Source organism: Tiliqua scincoides, chromosome 5 (assembly GCF_035046505.1).
Source record: "Tiliqua scincoides isolate rTilSci1 chromosome 5, rTilSci1.hap2, whole genome shotgun sequence".
NCBI lineage: Eukaryota > Metazoa > Chordata > Lepidosauria > Squamata > Scincidae > Tiliqua > Tiliqua scincoides.
In genome coordinates, this window is record NC_089825.1 from 48,415,179 (window position 1) to 48,436,551 (window position 21,373).

Below are 21,373 nucleotides of genomic sequence, written 5' to 3' on the forward strand. Positions count from 1 at the left end.
TAGTAGGTAAACTACTGTTAAATAAAACTGAAAGGGTGTGTGTGATTCTCAGATATTTTTGCTTATTAGCATTGTGTATGGGGAGCCAGAATTCTCTTGAAGTTCAACAAAGGGTGCATCTCCAGCATGGATCAAAGATTTGGCTTTGGGCAAATGTTCTGACTTTTTAAAATATGCACAATGGAGCAGAGAGATAATATTATATCTGTGCATTCATTATGCAGAAATTGATGGGTGTCCTACAGAATTGATTGGTGTACAACAAAACTGTACTGTGGTCTTCTCTTGCATAAAACGCGGGGCGGCATTTGCTATTCTGAGAAATCATTCCTTCAAGCACTGGCGATTCATCAAAGAATAGTATGTAATAAAACATGCAGTTATTTCCACACACCTCCAAGAAATTGCCCATTAAATAGTTGGCTGTAATCCATCCATACACCCCTTCCTCTTGCCCAGTTATGATTTGAGCACCCCTAAATTCAAAGGGCTGGGATGTGAAGTAGTTTTGAACGCTCTCAAGGACTTCATTGGCTCTTGTTTCATTTTGCAACCTAAGCAATTCACAAAATACAAAAGGCTGAGTGTCTGAAATTTGCCCATCATTCTCCAAATCTAGTGACTAGAGGAAAAGTGGATTATTATTATTTTTACCTATTAAAAGGGACAGCCTTTTAATAAGAAACAATCGGGATGGTTCATATATACATGCACATCACTTGGGACCCAATCCTATCCAACTTTTCAGGAATCTATAACTGCCCACCACCACCACAAGATGCAGTGTGCACCTTGTTGGCACAGCTGCATCAAGGCTGGGCAGTTGGATAGGATTGGGGCCTTGATTATTCCACACTTAATGATCAACTCTGTGAACAGTCTCTGCTAAAACAATATTTTGTTTGAGATGACACCATGAAAGTTCGAGTTATGATAGCTCATTCACACATCCAAGTCTTTAAAGTCAGTGAGCGATGAACCCGCATGTGTGAACAAGCCCAGAGCTATGCAGCTAGCTGGCTTAAGTGAGTTTTAAAGGTTACAAGCCATATACTTAAAGCAACCACATCTGTTCATCTGAAGTAAAAATATTTCAACTATGCATTTATATGTATAATTAAAGGTCACAGATGCTACCCAGCCCTTTTATATAGATAACACACAAGGTATATCTTGTTCCAGAATGTTCATTCAATAGAGATGCCAACAAGGTGTCATGCAAAAAGCACCGCTGAAAAAAAAATACTGTAGGTAATATTATACTTATATAAATGCTGGGCAACATGGCAAGACCCGTGGCCTTATGCCACACAATTATGACAAGCTGCAGTGAACCTGTCAAGGATCTTTGGCCCAAACCTGCTGAGGAAATATGGCACTTTCATTATGAAATAATTAAGAACACCCACATCTGGGATCCATCTTCTTTTAAGACACACTGATGATCGGATCAATAGGTGGGAAGGTGTGATTTATCAATAATATTCCCAGGGAATTTCAAAACCTTTCTGACATACCTGTCTAATCTGCATAGACTGATAGGTCTGAAGGAGCAGAGAGAACTCCATAAAAGCATGACTAGTCTGCTCTGCTGCACTAAGTATTGAAACACTGGATAATGAATTACACGCAACAGTTCTGTCTTACCAACGCACATCCGAATTGACTGACATTTTCTACCATACCTCAGAAGTCTCATTCCAGCTGTGGCTCCTAGGTAGACAGGTGTGCTTCTATATAGGTGAAATGGAATCTTCTCCTTGACCTTATCCATACAGTCATCAATGGGTTTAGCAAGTTCTTGAGGGTTACTCCCATAACTGGATATCCCACGACCTAGGAGACAGTAATTAAAGGATTCTGTTTTGTTCTGCCAAGAATATTTTCAGTCTAATCACAAAGAGTGATATAACAGACTTAACCATTCATCCTTGAAGTTTAAGCCAATGCTGCCTGAGCCAAAAATTGATCTCTGTTTTAAAGCAAGATGGCTATGAACAGCACTGCCTTTCAATCAAGGCCCACTTGGATTCCTACATCTTGTACATAATTTTGGCTGTCAAGATTGCTGCATTAATGTTGTGCAGGAGCTGCAGATAAATAGATATACCCACTGAAAGGGAAAACTTTCTCAGATTGCATCACAGTCAATCATTAAGAATACTTAAATATCTGGCAGATTGGATGAATGTATGTTAGTGATACTAATTTTACACACTAGGGTTGGAAAAAGGGATAGGATCTTGGCACATGCTAGTGCTGCCAAAATCCACCCCCTCCCTCCCCCTGCCTGGCCCCCAAACTCCCCCTGCCCTCCCTCTGCATTTGCGACAGCAGCCCGGAGGAACGCGACAGCAGCCTGGCTTTTGTGTTGCCATAAAGTGCCTTGTGCTGCCAGAATGTGACTGGAGGCCCAGATGGGACTGGACCCTAAATGTTGAAAAGCCCCTTCTCAGAGAAGACACCCTGAATCCTCTTACCCCATTAATATTGGAAAGTTTCAGATTGCATTTTGAAATGCAAGGACTCACATGGTGGGTCAGAGGCTGGGTATCCAAAAACTGCATGAATGCTGAGCCTCAGCAAGGCAGGTAGTGATAATTCTAAATTTTTCTCTTACAGCCCAATCCTGAGCTCCCATGGCGCGCAGCTTCGGTGGCACTGAAAACAGCTGCTGCTGTATCATGTACAACTCAGGCTACTGCAGGTGGCACCTCGGGAGAAGGGGACATTTGTCCCCTTCTTCCAGGTAACGAAAGTAGCCTCATAATGGGGCTACTCAATTCACATTGAGTAAAAGCTTTCGTGTAGGGTGCCGAGTTCTGGATCTGGTGGAGCAGAGCTCCACCTCCATCCCTCCCTGCTCCCTCCCCCAGCACGCCTCCTGCCCGCACTCTCCCCACCATACCTCCTCCCTGCCCTCTCTCCACCCTCCACCCACCTCTCCCCACCTCCCCCGCCCTGCCCCCTCCATGCTACCACTGAGCGGCAGAGGCCAGGCGCTCACCCAGCACAAGCCCAGCGCTGGGCTACCATGGGTGCTGGCCCAGCGTTAGGCCTCACAAACGTGCCTCACAGCACATTTGCAACAGTGTGCGCCAGCATTAAGCCGGTGCGTCAAGCTCAGGATTGGGCTCTTACTCGACTCCAAAGGCTTCCTTCCCCTTTCTTCTTTCATGCTAGCCAAGGGATGGAGGTAAAAAGAAGAGGCTTTCTCCAAGATCCCTTTTTCCTTTATTTGTCAAATTCTTTATTTTCTAGTGCACCCAATACACTACCTTACATCCATTCATTCAATGAAAGGCACACCATTTATTGGACAGATCTGGTGTGGTTACACGTGACCTCTGCTAATACCCTTTTCAATAAACTGTGTATCTTTTAAGTTGCTTCCTCTCAGCCTCTTAGGGCCCAATCCCATGGGCTTGGGCGCTGGTGATACCACAGGCACTGGGTGTCGCAAACGTGCTGTAAAGCACATTTGCAGCACCCGGCAAGGAGGCAGCACCTGCACTGGGCCAGTGCCATGAGGACACCACACAGGAGCCACCAATGGTAAGTTGCACCACCAGGTGGCAGTGCAGCTTTTTGGGGTGGGGGAAGGCGTTTGGGGAGGAAGGGCAGAATGAAGGATGGACAGGCCTGGGAGGGGCTCCTCTGCTGGGCTGCAAAGCTCAACATGAAGCTTCTCAAGTCTGCACCAGCAAAATAGCTGGCACAGACATGAGTACTCCCATTGCAGGGATCGGCGCTTTACTCAGGGTAAGGGGACAAAAGTTCTCCTCCCACAAGGAGACCTCCAGTGTCCTTCCTGGCCCTGCTAGACATGGCAGTAGCCACTTCGGAGGATAGTATTGGGCTGCCCAATTGTTTTTTGCTGACACTGATCAGTATCTTGTCTGATCCTGCAAAAATCACCAGATTGCACCGGGACAGTTGTTAAACTGGAATGAGAGTACACCTCACACCATTTCAGCTAGCCATACATTAGTTCACACAACTGCCAATTAAAGGTGGTAACAACCTTTCCTCCATTCCCTCTCTCTGTAAACCAATAAACTAGTCTGGGATAAACCGATCTAAATGCAGCTGGATACAGCATGCATAAGAGCAAAGACCAATGCAATATTTTGACAGGGGATTCTTCAGCTGGGGTATAACTTGCACTGTACACATACATAACAATAGGTTGCATTTTAGATGAGCTATCATCAGTCTTGCTCCTATCCTGCTGCATCAGACAGGCTATCTACCATGCTTGTTTGTTTTTTTCAACAGCATATGAACATTTACTTGCATGTATGTTCATTCTTTATATTACCTCCCCAAATCACAACTGATTTGTAAAACTTGGAGAGTACTGATGACACACACAGGTGATTGCCAATAGGTCCCTTCCATAACCAATGAGTACTCTGGTTCATAACAGAAAGCTTGCAGAACCCATTTTTCAGAACGTGCCTTCAGAGAGAAAATGGTCCATTTGTATTGCATTGTACTTCAAGCCACTACCACCAGTTTAGAAGTGTTATATCTATCTTCACTTGACAAACACAGCCTGGAGGCTTGTGCAAATGGGATGAAATTAAAATGCACAAGGGTCATTACCCCCTCTAGCATGGGGAAAATTCAAATATGTGGTCCTCTGAGTTAAAAATGCCCCACCACATGCTGCAGTCAGGGTGAGAATTTGCCTTAGGTCAGCGCAAACCATGTGTTCCCTTTAATTGGTGATAAAAACGGTCCCATGAAGCCAGTAATTTTCAGACAGTATTCTATTTGCAGAATCCAGTTCCTATATATGCTCTTCTGTAACTACACTACAACATGCTGGGAAAGAACATCAAATGTGACCACAAAACGGCACTACCTAATTGTATGCAAGAAAGGAGATGTTCATGAGTTTATACCCATCAATTGAAAATCTCACTTTGCTGCACAGCATCCTGTGATTAAAGGTTACGTGACTTCAGTAAAAATCATCTGCCCTTCTCCATTTAAAGCAAACACAAAAGCAGCTGGTCAAACAAAACTGAAAGTCTAGTTTAAATGGACACTGCCATGAATGAAATCATGAAAGGATTAGTTGTACAAGCCAGGGGTCTCCAAACCTCGGCCCAGGGGCCAGATGCGACCCACAGTGAGCCTCTATCCAGCCCACGGCCAGCCTCTTGTCCCCTGAAAGCCTCTGGCCCACTTGACTGAACATGACCAGAGCTGTGCTCTGATTGCACCTGGAGGGTGTTCAGAGGGCCGGAGAGGCTGAGTGAATGAGCCCACTCATTCATTTATTCATTCATCTAAGTTCCATCTCTAATTTATTTACTTAAATTTTATATTTAAATTTTTTTCTGGCCCTCAGCACTGCGCCAGATATTTCATGCGGCCCTCTGGCCAAAAAGTTTGGAGACCCCTGGTACAAGCTAATGCAAACTAGTGGTTAGTGTCTGACCAGGAGCAGGGAGATCTAGATTTGAATCCCCACCCAGCTTTGAAGCTCACCTAGTGCTAGTGACTCTTGTTTAGGCAATCCCACAAGGTTGTTGTAAGGATAAACTTAGGAATGGAGAGGGAAAAACCATGTACATTGCCTTCAGCTCCTTGGAGAAAAGGTCGGATAAGCATGTAAACATAAAATGGCCCTCTTTCTACATTGTGAAAACAATTTTCTTTCCAGCCCATTAGCAGCATCAACTACAGAGAAACCACCTCTGTAGTTTCCACCACACTGGGGGAACAGAAAGCACTCCTGTTTTGATCTGCTAGTGTCACCCCACCTGTGAATCTATCATAACCAGGATCCCGTAGGCATATAAGTGACAGCTTGTGTATTTCTTTCCTAGTGAATGCACGAGCTTCCCACACATTTAGAACAGCCAAATCTGTCTCTCATCCCACGCAGCTGTCAAAGGCAGAGGAGATCTCCTTGGATCAAGATTGGCCAGTCTTTTGATTGCATACCAGATATGTCCGAATTGGGATCACTATTTCTTTGGGAAATTTTGTTCAAGATGTCCTATTTCTTTCTTACCTTTCACATTGCACTTGAAGGTTTGGTTTACAACTCCTGTATCATTTTCTTTCTCTGCCGGCCATTGATAGACATAGACTGTGGTTCGAGTTGATCCAGCATCAAGCACTATTCCATACTGGGGGGGGGGGGGGAGGGAATGTTACAGGAAGGTAACAGTCAGTGATGTGGAGGTAAATTTTGCAATGAAGGAGCTGTCATGACATGCACACGCACACACCATAGTCATGTCCCACTAAGACTATGCAACCAAAAATTCACCTTTACATGTCTTCATTACAGTGTTTTCTTCTCTAAAGATGCAATTCACTCCAGGGGCATTCATTTTTCCCAGAACCATCTTATCCACCTTCCACAACAAGCACAGGGGCAAGCAGAACCAGGCCCATGTCTCTTGGGGCACCTTATCCAATGGAACCAAGCGCTAACAAACCACCCCTTTCCTCTCTAGCAAAGGCATGATCCAGTCATACCTTTTCCCCTTCTTCAAGCACCTCTCCTCCTCCTCCTCTAGTCATTTGTATCTAGGAAAAAGGCACTTATGCCCCTAGGAAAATTATCAGTTGGCCTCCTTGGAACCTGATGCCTCTTCTCAGTGGCAGGGGGACAGGAAAGACAGCATACTGATGATGGCCATGCTGGTAGACGTCAGTGATGAAGCAAAGGGCATGCAGTGATGTGTGGGTGTGGCCAGATGGCAGGCTACAGTAGTAGGTGCCCTGTGTCTAATGCCAACCCAATGATTGGCCCATGCAGGGCTCTCTTTGATGGGTCCATGCTACAGCTTCTCAGCCAGGTGTGCCTGCTTGCAGTGAGGCAAAGTGTCAAGTGCTGGATGAGGTGCACATTGCTTGCTTCCTGGTATGGCCGGGTAGTGAGAGAGCAGCTTTTTGGAGTAGCTGGTATAGGTTCTACACTTGCCTCCCCCTCTTCTTTTGGCCTGTTTCTGGCCAGTCATACAAAAGGTGAATGCCTTGCTAGTTAGGGCAAATCCCTTGGCTGAGCTCAAACCTCTCATTTGTCTTCCGGTCTGTGTCTTTGCACACGGAGTCACCAAGACCCTACGTTGCTGTGTGCTATTAAGGTCCCCCTTGTGACCTGTCCCAGCGATTTTTCCCTTGGCAAGAAAGTTCATTGCAAGTGGTAAATGCCCCCATGGAGACGCAAACCCTTTCTGTGGAGGGACTTCCAGGTCTGTTGCACATGACTACCCTCTTCCAAGGGAGCTATCTTTCTGCCTTTCTTCAGCTGTGATCAAAAAGGTTTTCCTTGGATGTGTGTGTGGCATAAGGGGACATGAACCCTGCATACAGGGGTTCCTAGCAGACCTTTGCTTTTCCTCCTTCTTTGCTGATACACACACACACCCTGGTGCTATAGTGGTGTGTGTGTGTGTGTGTGTGTGTGTGTGTGTGTGGTGTCATTGGGAGACCTCCTTGTGGTTAGTGGAGGTGCGTGTTGTTGCACTGCTCATTCCCAATGTCTGGCAGGAGGGAGAATTTCTTCCCAGTGTTGGTCACTTATTAGTCTTCCACCTGCCCTGCTCCTGTTCCATTTACCCTACTGGTTCTTCTTTGGGGCTGAGTGGATGCAGTGATTGGTTCTTTGGACATTACACTAATGAAGCTCCGATGTCATACTGATGTCATGGCAGTGACACACCAATGTCAGGATGCTGCTTCGTTAGCGACGGGCTGTGTTGAGATTTCCATGGATGCCGTTGGCCTTGCTAGGAAAGCATATTACTTGAGAACATGGTCTCATCCATATATAACAGTGCCAGAATCCTGCTGCAACTTTCCAGCAGGATAAGTTATAAACCCCCTGAAGGCCTGAGATCCGTTCAAAAGATGTAGTTCCATTCAACACAGTTGCAGAGGGGTGCGGTTGTTGTTGTTTTTTAAAATTAGTAATACATCTCAAAGGAAAAGCTTAAAGAATAATTCTCAAATAATTTCCTCTACTTATATCATTTACCTCAATCTTAGTAGTCAGAAAAATAATAATACTGTAAACATGTTCTAACCAGTGGGGTGGACAGGCAGGCAAGCTCAAATCCTGCTTGAGACAGCCAAGAGATGTCTTTTCATAGGAGCTATGTAAGCCTTTTCAGGTGTGTAGAATTCCACCTTTAGGCAAGCAACTGTCCACAGAGATTTTCTTATTAATGATCTCACCCTGGGCTGATTAAGAGAACTTTACTTGCTAAGCATTATAAGCTTAATATAGAGGTTGCCAAGCTTTTGGGGCAGGCAGTAGCTACTTCTTGGACTGTTGATCTGGAAACACTCTCCACATGTGTAGGGGAAAGCTCCTCTAGTATTACATCATCTATTTGGGGACAAAGCCCTGGCACTGAAAATAGCCCCTAAAACCTAGCCCGAGCTCAAATTAAAATGGGCACCAACAGCATATTCCTTCAACTTACCATCAGACCTGGTGAAAGGACTTCCTTCTGATTCACCTGGACAAGAGTAATAGTAACAATAACTGCTATGCTTAAAAGCAGAAAGACGAAAGTGACAATGGTTGGCATTTTGTACGGTATTCGGAAGCCTAAAGATAAGAAAGGGGAAAAAATGTGCGTTATGAATGTTTTAGGGCAAATTGCATTGTTTGGTTCACTGCACTATAATGCAAGAAGGCCCATGTCTTCATTTGTGAAGAATGACAAAAACACAGTCCACCGGAGTGAACTAATTGTGGAACTTCCTGCCCAGGACAATTTTTTTAAAAATTGAAGTGTAATATAATATAGTAGAAAAATTAAGAGCCTATAGTGTAGTTATAGAACCACTGTGGGAATATTATCCATTGAAAAGACTTGAAGAGGACACTTGTTTTCCCCTACTAAACAAAATGTTCCACTCTCTTTTTTTACTTCTAGATGGGCTTCTGTGATTTTTATAGCTTTATAAAGCCAAGTTAAGCATGCTATTATATGAAAAGCCACTCCTTTTGAATTTCTGTATTCTGAATTTTTGAATACAGCTGTTCCCGACACAATTCTTCCAGAACAAAGGTGAAATCCTAACAAGTAGCCAGTTTGCACATGCATGTACCACATTGCATGCTTAGGATATGCTGATTTGCAGTTGAATACAGCTGTGTTATTGAGCTGACTCAACACCACTGATATTTAAGAACAGAAGAAGAGCCCTGCTGAATCAGGCCCAGGCCCATCTAGTCCAGCTTCCTGTATCTCACAGTGGCCCATTAGATGCCTCAGGGAGCACACAATGCCACAAGATACTTACATCTCACTGCCACTCCCCTGCATCTGCCAATCTATTTACCCTCACACCCCCAGCGAAGGCACTGGATTGCACTTGGGTTTAACTTGTGCTACTTTATTAAACACAGTGACCAATTTTTAATGCATGAAACCTGAATATACCTTCCCTCCCTCCCCAGTCTGGGGTAGGCAAAAAAAAAAAAGTGCCAGAAAATAATTCCTACCCGGCACGCGTAACAAGCGACCAGCTAATCTCAGTCTGTACATACCCATCATGACTTGTAACCTGTGACAGAGCTTTCCTCCAGAAATCTGTCCAATCCCCTTTAAAAGGCATCTAGCCTGAATGCTATCACCATATCCTGTGGCAAGGTGTTCCACAGGCTAACCACATGCTGAGTAAAGAAATGTTTTCTTTTGTTTGTTCTAAACTCTTCCGACACTCAATTTTAGTGGATGCCCCCTGGTTCTGGTGTTGTGTGAGCGGGATAAGAGCAGCCCTCTATCCATCCCCTGCATACTTTTGTACGTCTCAATCATGTCTCTCCTCAGGCACCTCTTTTCTAGACTGAAGAGCCCCAAGTGGTGCCACCTTTCCTCATAAAGGAGGTTGTCTCCAACGATGAAAAATGAAAGTTTTATCTAAAGTATTTGATCCGATACCTCTGACAAATCTCATTTTTAGTCATCCCTTTGGGAAGGTGAATAAGGACTAGTGAGCTTTTGCAAAATAAAAGTGCCTTGTTTTTCCTTCATTGGAAGTAACGGCTGAAAATCTCAGAATCCTGCACAACATGCTGGATTTTGCACTAGCAGATATTTTCCTGCCAGTTGTGACATGTCTGCTGCTCTTCAGATTCCCAGACCTCTTGATGGCAGATTCCCAAAAGCAGAGCAGTATTAGAAAGTCTTTAGGCACACCGCCTGTGAGATTATATGGATCCCAGGAGGCTTGTGGAATGTGCTGGCCAAATCCTCCTTCTCCCAGCTGTGGGAAGGAATTCCATTTTCAGATTTTCATGGGACAATGGCAAAGAAACTGTTTCAGAGTGCTGGTTGTTGGGAGAATCTCTGCCTTCTGGCCCTAGTTACACTTGATAATTGTGGGAAAAAAGATTGTTCTCGCCATTCCCCAAGATCTGAGAAGAAATCAAGGGGTACCAATCCCTATGCAATCAGACTGCTGGCTGGCACATCCTTTATCGATGTGACAGTAGCCATTTAGATGGAGACCAATGCCAGGCAAGTAGCATTTGCGCTGTAGATAGATGGGCAGCACAGAGCAACTTTTTCCATTCCATCTGAGTCATAGGATGTATTGTGGCATCTTCTAGCAAAGGTATTACAGCAGAAGCTTCATGGATTATGCAGAAATAAATTTGTTAGTGTTTGAGGTGCCACAAGACTTTCGGTTTTGTTTCAGGAGGCTACCACCGCTATCCATTTGGAACGTGTTCTGACATTCAGTTAGGACTTGTCTGCTCGCTACCAGATTGGCGCATCTAGATTCACACCAATCCAACATTTTCCTTAGGGAAACCTACATCATCCAATCTGTAAATTGAAACAAATTGTCGCTGCTTAGAATGAGAACTACCAACAATCTGTCTTCTAGAAGCTGATGCTTAAATATTTTATCACATGGAAATGTTCTTAGGAAACATCTTCCTGCATGTTCTTCTCACCATTTTGCATTGCAAAAATCAGAAATTTTAGACACCTATAGTCTCATTTGCCTAACTCATGAACTCAAACAGTACTGTTGGTATTAGGGCAGCAAAAAGTGTTTTGCATTTAAGGACTAGAGCAGTGGTTCTCAAACTGGTGGGTCGTGACCCACCTTTTCGTGTTATGCTTCCCCCGCCCCTTAAAGGGTTGGGGGAAGGGGTGGGAGGCAGCGACGCCCAGGATTGGGCCACTAAGGGGGGCAACGGGGGGGGTGCTTGTGACTCCATTTTGCAGGATGTGCTTTGCACCTGCTTCTATTGCAGGTTTCAAGCCTCGGGGAGCGCTACAGAGGGCTACGCAGGGCTCCCCGTACCTCCTACGGCACGATGCAGCCCTACACCATGCCAAGTAAGTCACAAGCACCCCCCTCACCCCCCTTAGCGGCGCGATCCTAGGGATCGCCTCGCTGCCCTAGCCTCTCCCCCACAAGAACTTACTGAGGGAGTAAAGCTCCCTCAAAGTTTGAGAAACCCTGGACTAGAGGAAAGGAAAGGGCCAGAACAGTTGTATCAAGACAGTTCTGTGCAGGAGATACACATTTAAATATATTTAAGAAAGAGTAGATGGATGAGGAGGATTCAGTCATAAAGATGGGGTCTTTGGATAGAGGAGATTCACATTCAGTCCCATTTTGCCTATGGATGTTTGTTCCGCTCATCATGATTTCATAGAAACAGCATTAGTAACACTTCTGTGTCTTAAAGGTTGATCACACAATTGAATGCATTTCATGGAAACAAAAGCATGGAAGGTGCTCCTCCAACAGTGGATTGTAGTCTAAGGCTGCAATCCTAACCACACTTTCCTGAGAGTAAGCCCCATCAAACAAAATAGGACTTACTTCTGAGTAGACCTGGTTAGGATTGTGCCCTAAGAAAGTTAGCTATGACTAAGTCGTGTTTAGATGAATGAGACTTGCATGAGTCATTATAACTCATTTGTCCCACAGCTTTCAATCATGATGGATTTCAATCAGATAGTCATGATTAACTTTCTTAGAATAAACCCTTTAACCTCAGCATGCTTCAGGTTTCACATTATCATAGATGTACAATGTGGTGATATGCATTTGTTCTTTAAAAAAAAAAAAAGAATATGACTGGGGGGGTCACTATGGAACTTTGCCCCAACATGATTTTGTTCCCAATTGTGATCTTCCAGGGTACCACTTTCTCAAGAAGAAAATGTTTTCACTGAAAGTCAATGGAAGCGTTTCTTCCTCTTTAAAACAGCATGAGACAAGGCACAATTGGAAGCCAAACTATGACAAGGCAAATCCCTAAAGCTCCCCTATTGTTTCATGTCCCTACTTCACTGGTTTTTTGTGTGTTTTTTTAAAGGAAAACAGTAACAGACACATTACAAAGTTGAGGTAATGTGCAATTTGGCTCCAGGTGGAAATTTTCTATGTATCCCTCAATTGCCTGGTTGTTTTATACTTTAGCATAACCTTACGGTAGTTTACTGCAATCCATAAACCAGGCAGTCCCCAGCCAGTAGGCTAAGAGGCAAAGAAGGAAGGCCCATAGCCAGGGAGACAGACCAGGGACAGACTGCACTTGCTCCCAGTGTGGAAGGGATTGTCACTCCCGAATCGGCCTTTTCAGCCACACTAGACACTGTTCCAGAACTACCTTTCAGAGCGTGATACCATAGTCTTTCGAGACTGAAGGTTGCCAACTCACATAAACTGGGCAAGCTTTTATAATTTGAACTGCCTTGGGGCCCGATCCTGAACAGTGTGCGCTGGTTCACCGCCAGCACGCACTGTTGCAAATGTGCCATAAGGCACGTTTGCAAGCCCTTACCACAGGCTGAGCACTGGAGCCGGTGATGGGGTGAGGTGAGTGGGGGTATGGGGGGAGATTGGGAGGAGGTGTTCTGGGGAGGGGGGAGGCAGGCAGAGGGCGGGGAGGAGGCGTGGTGGGAGGGGACAGGACCAGTGGAGCTCATCTCCACCAGATCCAGAGCCCCATTTCAGACCGCATGGTCCAACACAGAACTATTTGATTCTGTGGCAGCTCAAGAGCTGCCGAAGAATCAAGTAGCCCCTTTGCGGAGCTACTTCCCTTACTCAGGGGGAAGGGGATAAAAGTCACCTTCTCCTGAGGAGGTAGCGGCAGCTGTCTGGGGTGCGCTGAATGCTGTGGCCGCCATTTTGGGCATCTCTGAGCAACTCCTGATCGGGTTGTCATTCAGTTAAATTTAAATTAATTTTAACTATGAATATGTCTGCTTAAGCAGTTTTTGGATCATACTGTCAGGCCCTGTATTTTGATTACATACTAGAAAGCACCATATACAGTGATGCCCTGAACTTATTCTTATCACAATCAACATCACTAAACTATAACTCAAAGTAAAGTGAGCTTAGTGTCCCATATGAAATGTTCTTACCCCCATCAGAACAGCAGAGGCCAGACATCCAGGAACTTCCAGGCAGGCTTTTAAATAAGATGTGTGTATCATGCAGACAGCTTTTCCTGCAATAACTTGTCACTGAATTTAACATCTGTCAATCATCACAACCTACTCTCTAAACCCAACCTACTAAGCTGTGGCTGACACACACTTCATGCTCTCGTGTCAGCTGAACATTTTAATTACATGGTACTTGGGTTATTAAAGGTTCATGACACTGCAACCTGGCCTCCGAATTCACTCCCAACTAGATCATTGTCTTCCACCCTTCTGAGAAAAGAGAGCAACCATCACCCCATTTAGTGACATTGACCCAACATCAATGGCAAGCATGGTCCAATATTTCTCACATGGTTCTTTGGACATGAGCCATTTTTTTAACTCAAGATTACAACCTCAATACATCTTGAGGACTCAAGGTGGAGGACAAGATTTTGAAAACAACAGAACCAACCACTTTAAAACACTACATATAAAAGGCTATTTTAAACTGAAAAGCTCAAATACCAGCTTACCCTGGGCCACCAAAGGCTAGTTCAAATGAGGAAGTCACCTTAAAGGTGTACAAGTTTAGGCTTGTAGACAGTCCCTTCCTTGCCAGATCACTTGGAGCGAGTAGGAATCACCTTCCAAGGGATTAGACAGGGAAGCCTTTGTAGACAGAAAGGGCATTGGTTCTTTGGAGTCCTAGAGGATCACAAAATGAGTCATCAGGGAGCAAGTAAAATACTTTGTATAGTAACTTTTGGGGAGTTAATTTCAAGGCTGCTCAAGTACTGGTTTCTCCAGTGAATGGAGATCATACTTTGGAGATGGGGTCATAGCTGAGGGGAGGAAAATATGTTCTGCTTGTGTACCATCCCAGCTTCAATACCTGGCATTTATATTAGGACTGAGAAAGACCTTAGTCTGCAACACTGAAGAGCCACTACCAGTCTGCATCAACAGCACTGTACTAGCTGGCCTAACTGCATCTAATGCCCAATCCTACGGGCCATGTACAACAACAGCGGGTTCCAGCAGCATAAACAGTTTTACAACTGTCGCAAACACGACGGTGCCAGCAAGCAGGGTCTGACTGCCTCTGCAAGTAGCCAGGTCCATGCAATAATGGACAGCGGACACAAGCTGCCACCAATATGTTTGCACAGTGGTTGGGAGGGAGGCAGGTGGAACGTGGAGGCAACAGGGGTGAGAAGGAGGGTGTGTCGTGCCCTGGAAGGGGGCGGGTTCAGTGCCCACTAAATTCAAACCTCCTTCCTGGGCCCAATCTGCCTTTAATGGTCAACACAGACTTGCACCAGAATTATCACTGGCATAGGTTAGAGTGAAACTCCCCTGGGGGATACAGCAGACACCACGTTAGCACCGCTGCATTGCCATGTGGGGAGTTAGGTAGGATTGGGCCGTAAGTCAGCTTCCTATGGGCTGTATGGGGCAGACATCCTTTGCTTGCTCTCATTGGATGAACACAGATGGAAAAAGAAAGGAGTTCCTTCCTGGCACATGCTACAAAGGGACACAGAGGAGGTGGCAGAATGGGAGGCCAAACTGTTCAGGCTAGTTAACGTATTAGCCATCTGGCTGACTTCACAGAAGCAGAGGAAAAGCCGACAGCTCCATTTGGAGAAAAATCCCCCAACGATGTTGATGCAGTTACATTACGCTATTAGAAAAGCATCATTCTGAAGCAAGCGATAAAATAAATAAGATCCTTCAACATTCATTCAATTACTGTGCAACGGACCACACAGGTTTATTCCCAATTTCTTACTGAAAAGGATCACTTCCAGTGAAGCTGGCAGAGGGACCAGCCCTCTTGATCACCCGAAAACGCACACTCGGCAAGCCACGTTTTAAAAATGCATAATGTATGTCAAAATGGACTGCAGAGTGTTGCCGTGGCAACGCATTGTAAGTACTGACCTGTTTGTTCACAGGGCTGCCGGGTCAAGGCGGTAAACATCTCTTCCTGTTCAAACTGCACAGTGGGAAAAAGACATGATCAGCATGAAATGAGCTCCAGAGAAAGCGAGGGACGGAGAAGAGAAACAATTTGAGATTGTAACACAGCTTTAGGCTCGTAGGAGAAAGACAAGCCAGCAAGGAGTAGGACCAGCATCACTGCCTCCACAGCTGGTGACTGCAGCCCTCCAAAGGGATCACTAAACTATCAACTGCCCTGTGAGGAGGAGGAAGATGCAAGCAAGGCCTATCCCCAGCCCAACATTTTTCTGTTATAACGATTTGCCACTGTTTGATTTTTCTATTTTCACATAAGCCTCTCTGGGAGCCTTGTCAGCTGGAGAACAGGGTGCAAGCGCTTTAAATACCGCAGACACCCGCCTATAAGTCAATCCCACAGATAAGTCGAGGGCAGGTTTTGAGCCAACAATCATGGATAAGTCAGGGGTTAAACTAAGGGGGGTGTCTGACTATAGTTGTCTGATTTTACCCCAGGCCAGATCCAGAGAAATAACCTATCACTAATTGTTACCCAAGAACTGTAGTCTCTAATTTATTAAAAACATAGTAAAAGATCATACAATACATTTTTATTCTTTTTTAAATTCTGGTCTTCACTACCTTTTTGTAAACGCTATCAGAGTAAGCGTACTGTAAACTACATACCAGTAAAACAGTGGTTCCCAACCTGGTATTCATGTACTCCCAGGGACACTCAACAGGACCTTTAGGGGTAATTGAAAAAGCATGGCAGAAAAGGGCAGGCCGTGCTCCAGAATGCCTTGCAAGGACCAGCAAGGCAGGAAGGGAGGTAGCTAGTTGGCCGTGAAAGCCCCACCAATAGCTAGTTTTTGGTCATCAATTCATCTATGAACCAGTGATTGAAAACCATCACAGTAAAAAAAGCTGAAACATAATATGAAAAGTGATCAATCACCCAGAATTTCTCAGCACACTTCTGATGCAAAACAGTGCAAAGGCAGAGTCTTCTGTTCTTCAAACAGATGAAAAGAGAAAATATGTGATGAATACATGACGTCTGGGCTTTCATATGGAGGAGGAGATGAAGGCTTGTATTATTAATTACAACATTTTGCTAATATGAAGGGTACAATTTATGGAAATGGGCTGCCAAGGGATATGCAAGTGAAAAAGGTTGGGAACCACTGCAGGAGATCCATGAATCAAATCCACCTTTAAGATGGACATGAGGAGAACCATGAATCAACGACACCTTTAAGGTGTCTGGTGTGTTAAGCCAGAAGCTCTACATACAACATACTACCCATAACACATAACTGTGAGTGTGCAATTCAATTCACAGCAGAGAGATGAGATATTTGCAACCCTTTTTACTCAGAAGTAGACCCACTGCTTTCCACGGGTGTTATTCTTAAGTCATGGTTCACTGAATTGTAGCCTGGGAAGGAGGGTCCCATCCTGGTGTTTCCAAAAACAGACCTGCTTTGCATTTGCAAAGCAGAACCAGGCTGCAGCAGAAGGAAGGAGAATAAAAGGTTAACTTTGGCTGGAATGTCCCTGGAAAGTAACTATAGCACCTAATGAGGTGCCTGCCTGAGCTAAGAAACTTAAACTGTTCAGAGTTGAAAGGCTCTCTGATTGACCCGGAGATGTGATAATTGGAGCTTGATTGCTTGGCAAAAATTTCAGGTACTATACAAGTATCTATTATGGTAAATAAGTTACAAAGGGGGTCACAATTGGAGATAGAAGCAAGAGGGAGCAAGCACCCCCCCCCCACTGCTGTCTTTGCTCCCTATTGCTGAGCCCCTATGATCACTTGATGGCATTTTTCACATAATGCCTTTCTCCATCATCATCAATCAATATAAAAAGCACCAATCCATCTACATTGAAAAGGCATCAATCTACTTACATTTCGCACAGGAGCATGAAATACACTGTTATGTATCTCTCAGAAATTTAGTATGTGGGACAAAGTATGACTCTCCAGAAATGCGCTTGGCCTCTTCTGTCCACCTGCTCCCCATATTTATTAAGAACATAAAACACAAGAACAGCCCTGCTGGATCAGGCCCAGGGCCCATCAAGTTCAGCTTCCTGTATCTCATAGCAGCCCACCAGATGCCTCAGGGAGCACACACAAGAGCACAAGATACTTGCATCTCGATGTCTCCTCCCTGCTTCCAGCATTTTGTTTGCATCTAGCATTCTATTTTCTGGTACCACCACTGAAGAGGGTTTGGAACAAAAACAGGTTCCCTAAAAGACAAAAATAAATGCTTCTGGACATGCCAGTGCAACACCATCCCAATGGATGGGATTCTTAGCCAGCTTTTATAACAAGCCACTACATAGGGAAGAGAGGCCCAACAGAGAGGCCCATGGGAGCCCAAGCGCAGTTTCCATTTTGAACTTCAGTACATAGAGCTAAATCCAGAATTCATTCGGTTCTCACAAAACGTGAATGTGTGCTTCTCCAGTGCACGTGCCTACAAAATACTCAAAAGGGGGAGCCCGACCCTCTCTCAATTACCACTTCATGGTATTTGAAAGACACACACACATTTCTTACATGACAAAAAATGTAATTGTGTATGCACGTGACAAAAAATTATGTATGCCAGTGCTCATACCCAAAAAATTGGGTATGAGCACAAAACGTAATGTGAGAATTAGCCCTTATTTTCATAGTGGAGTCAGGCAAAGAACAGAGCAGCAGTGTGTGTATGTGTGTGTGTGTGTGTGTGTGTGTGTGTGTGTGTGTGAGAGAGAGAGAGAGAGAGATCCACACTTGTAGAAACTAAACACAGAGTATATAACCATGTCTGTAATAAACTCACAAATACTAATTGGACAAGAACACATTGTGGACTCTCTGGAATACAGAGCAAGAGTGTACACCTAAACAAGGATGTGATATACAGAGTGCCAGAGATGGACAAGTTCCCCCCAGACAAGAAGTTTATCCGCACCACCAGCACCCCAGTCAGTCCTGGACCCTTGCAGTAACCAATATGTGGAAACACCTCCCCCAAAAAATGCACTTTGCCACTTCCATCTCCCCAAAATATCTTTCTCAGCACTGCCACTGACATAATGTGATAGGAAGGGAATTGTCCAGAAACTCTTGTGAAACAGAAGCGAGCACATGATGTGCTGTGTGTGTGTGTGTGTGTGTGTGTGTGTGTGTGTGTGAGAGAGAGAGAGAGAGAGAGAGAGAGAGAGAGAGAGCGCGCACGCACCAAGGGCTATAGATATAGTATGTGACTGCTAATATGTATGCTAGGATTGTAACCACAGTTTGTAGCAGTTTGCCCTCAGTGAGCTCCTGAACACCCTTTTAGAGGGCAGGGGCTCTTCCAGACCTGAGTTCTGCTAAGCAGGTAGCCAAGACACATGCACACGTCAATCCTGAAAATCTTAATTCAAAAATATGTGGTTATTGCTCAGTGCCCCCTTCAAGTTCTCCAGTTTCTAGGACAGCACAAACAGCTAAGAGCAAAAGAATGATGTGATCTATATAACCTCCCTAACGCTACAGGCAAACTTGACATTGAGAACAAAGTTTCACAATCCACCTAGGTGTACACACATCCAAAAGGCTCTCAACGTATTTGCGCTATCTAGAATTCCCCTGCCATTTACTGAAATGAGCAAATGCCCCAGGTGTGGAGCTGTGGAAGTCCGCCACTGCCAATACCCAACCTTGTTAAGTGGGATTCCGCTGGCTGCTGGAAGGCCTCTGCTCCATCCTGGGGTTTACTGCTCTAACACTTATAGAGAGTATTTGCTCCTCAGCCTGTGAGCCCTGGAAGCCTCTTAACAGAGAGATCAGATGCCTTCTCCCTCCATGCTTGCAGACACTGGTGCAGTGAGATCTCACTAGATCATGAGAAGAAACCCATACCCAGGATGAGCGGCCCAGGGCACAATCCTAATAAGGTCTACTCAGAAGTAAGTCCTATTTTGTTCAATGGGGCTTACTCACAGGAAAGTGTGGTTAGGACTGCAGCCTTAATGTACAGTGCCTGACACACCTCTCCAGCCAATATGCATTAGAAGCTATACAGCATTCTGCAGATGGATGAATAGAGGGATGGATGGATGGATAGCTTTCTGGTCCCAAATAACCTCAGCAGTGCCTCTTACCTTCTGTGGCAGCTCCCAGAAGGGCGCTGGATGGATGTGGCTGTCCAAGGAAGGGTCTCTCTTATGTCCTGCACAGAGCGGAGTGGAGCTGCATCTGCTTGCACCTGAGACTCATCATCATCATTACCATCACCATCCTCTTCTTCCTCGGAGACATCCTCAGTAGGGAGCAGGCTGGGGCTGCATCGGAGGAAGCCGAGGCTGCTACTGCCGCCCCAGGAGAGTTGCTCACCCCCGACTCAGGAGCTGCCCTGCTGCCGCCTGCTATAAATTCGCCCGGCAAGGCTCCTGCTGGCCCCTCCTTCCCTCCCTCCCGGAGCAGCTGCTGCTGCATCGCCGGGCGAGAGATCGACGCTGGGGGGAGGGCTGGGGACGGGCGCCCGCCTCTGTCGTGCCTGCTGAGCCTGCAGGGGGCCAGCCGAGAGGAAGGAGCGTGTGGGCGTCCCCCGCACCCCTGCACTGCACACACGCTGCGTCCAGCGGACAAGCAGATCGCCTCTCCAGAGCCTCCCTCTAGGCAAGGCTGCAGGCCTCCAAGGGGTCCGTGTGCTGAGGTCTGGCTGCGCAGCAGGGGCGAGGCGTGCGCGCCTCCCTGCCCTGCAAGACTCCTCTCCTCCCTGTTTGGAAGCTCGGGTGCCTGCAGTCGCCCGATTGCACACGCATCCCGCCCCCTGCCTTCGGCTTCAGGCAGTCCCTTCTCCATCTCTTTCTGTTCCCACGCATGGCGTTGCCCCCCCCCACGCGAGTCTATGGGTGAAGGAGGGAGGGAGGCACTTGTGGTGGCGTCCGGGTAGGACTCTACCACCTCCAGGGACGCCTGTGTGCAGTGGTGCGCGGGGGGGGGGGGTCTCCCATAAGAACAGCCCCACTGGATCAGGCCATAGGCCCATCTAGTCCAGCTTCCTGTATCTCACAGCTGCTCACCAAATGCCCCAGGGAGCACACCAGATAACAAGAGACCTCATCCTGGTGCCCTCCCTTGCATCTGGCATTCTGACATCACCCATTTCTAAAATCCCAAGTGTGGGAGGGCAGCCAACGTGCCAAGGCAAGGGGGTCTTGATTATTTAATGGATGGCTGAACTTCCCATCACCAGTTGTCAACCAAACAGGTCTGCTTGGTTGAGGCAGCTTAAAGAAAACATTTCAAGCAATTAAAACCAAAGAAGACTTTCACAGAGTGATCAATGGAAGCCATAACTGAAATACAGCAGAAAACAGCGTAAAAGCGATTTAAACCCAAAGCCCAAAGAGGAATACAGTTTTAATTTTCTTTTACCAACTTTCTAAAATGAGAGAATTGAGTGAGCTTTTTCTATTGGGGGGGGGAGTCCTGTTTGGGAGCCACCACTGAGAAAGCCCTTCTCTTGTTTGGGTTCTTTAAGTGAGAGAACCCTGAGTCACATAGGCTTACTTGGGTGCTCGAAGAAACACAGGATGGGGGAGTCTTCATAAGGGGGTAGGAAGGACCCTGATTCTTCAGAGCTTTAATGGCATTGGAGTGAGAATGGAGGGAAGGGAACAGAGAGCTTTGGGGATTCTTCTACAGCTGGGACAGTGATGTCCTCAACACTGTTCCTTCTAGGGGTCTCCACCCCTTTGATAGCTGTGTAGCATCACGATGAGATGCCACCTCCACACATTGGACAATGACGTCATCATGTCATCACTGAACCTCTGGGTTGCCAAGCTCTGCGCTGCGTGGAGCTTGGCTGGGAGGTGCATGATTGCACCTCCACACACCTTTGCAGGAACACCAGTCCATCAGTAGGAGCACTCAGGGCCTTCCGAGTGGAGTCTGAGGCTGAACTGAATGGTAACTTTAAAAAACTACTATGATCAGATCCATAGACTGCAAA

The 21,373-nt window shown here is 45.8% G+C and overlaps 1 protein-coding gene across 2 annotated transcripts in view; it reads right to left on the minus strand.

Annotated features, from left to right (window-relative positions):
• Nucleotides 1-19,737, minus strand: part of ENTPD3 (ectonucleoside triphosphate diphosphohydrolase 3) — a 28,128-nt gene extending 8,391 nt beyond the window's left edge. The window contains exons 1-6 of one of the 2 annotated variants that reach the window (XM_066628468.1): nt 19,515-19,737; nt 15,342-15,396; nt 8,460-8,587; nt 6,032-6,149; nt 1,686-1,836; nt 395-554 (exon numbers count right to left, since the gene is read on the minus strand). In XM_066628468.1, the coding sequence (XP_066484565.1) occupies nt 395-554; nt 1,686-1,836; nt 6,032-6,149; nt 8,460-8,587; nt 15,342-15,381 (597 nt within the window). In that variant the 5' untranslated portion in view covers nt 15,382-15,396; nt 19,515-19,737. The remainder of the gene's footprint in view (nt 1-394; nt 555-1,685; nt 1,837-6,031; nt 6,150-8,459; nt 8,588-15,341; nt 15,397-19,514) is intronic. The other variant, XM_066628469.1, reaches the window with a different exon arrangement.
• Between the last annotated feature and the right edge of the window lie 1,636 nt (nt 19,738-21,373).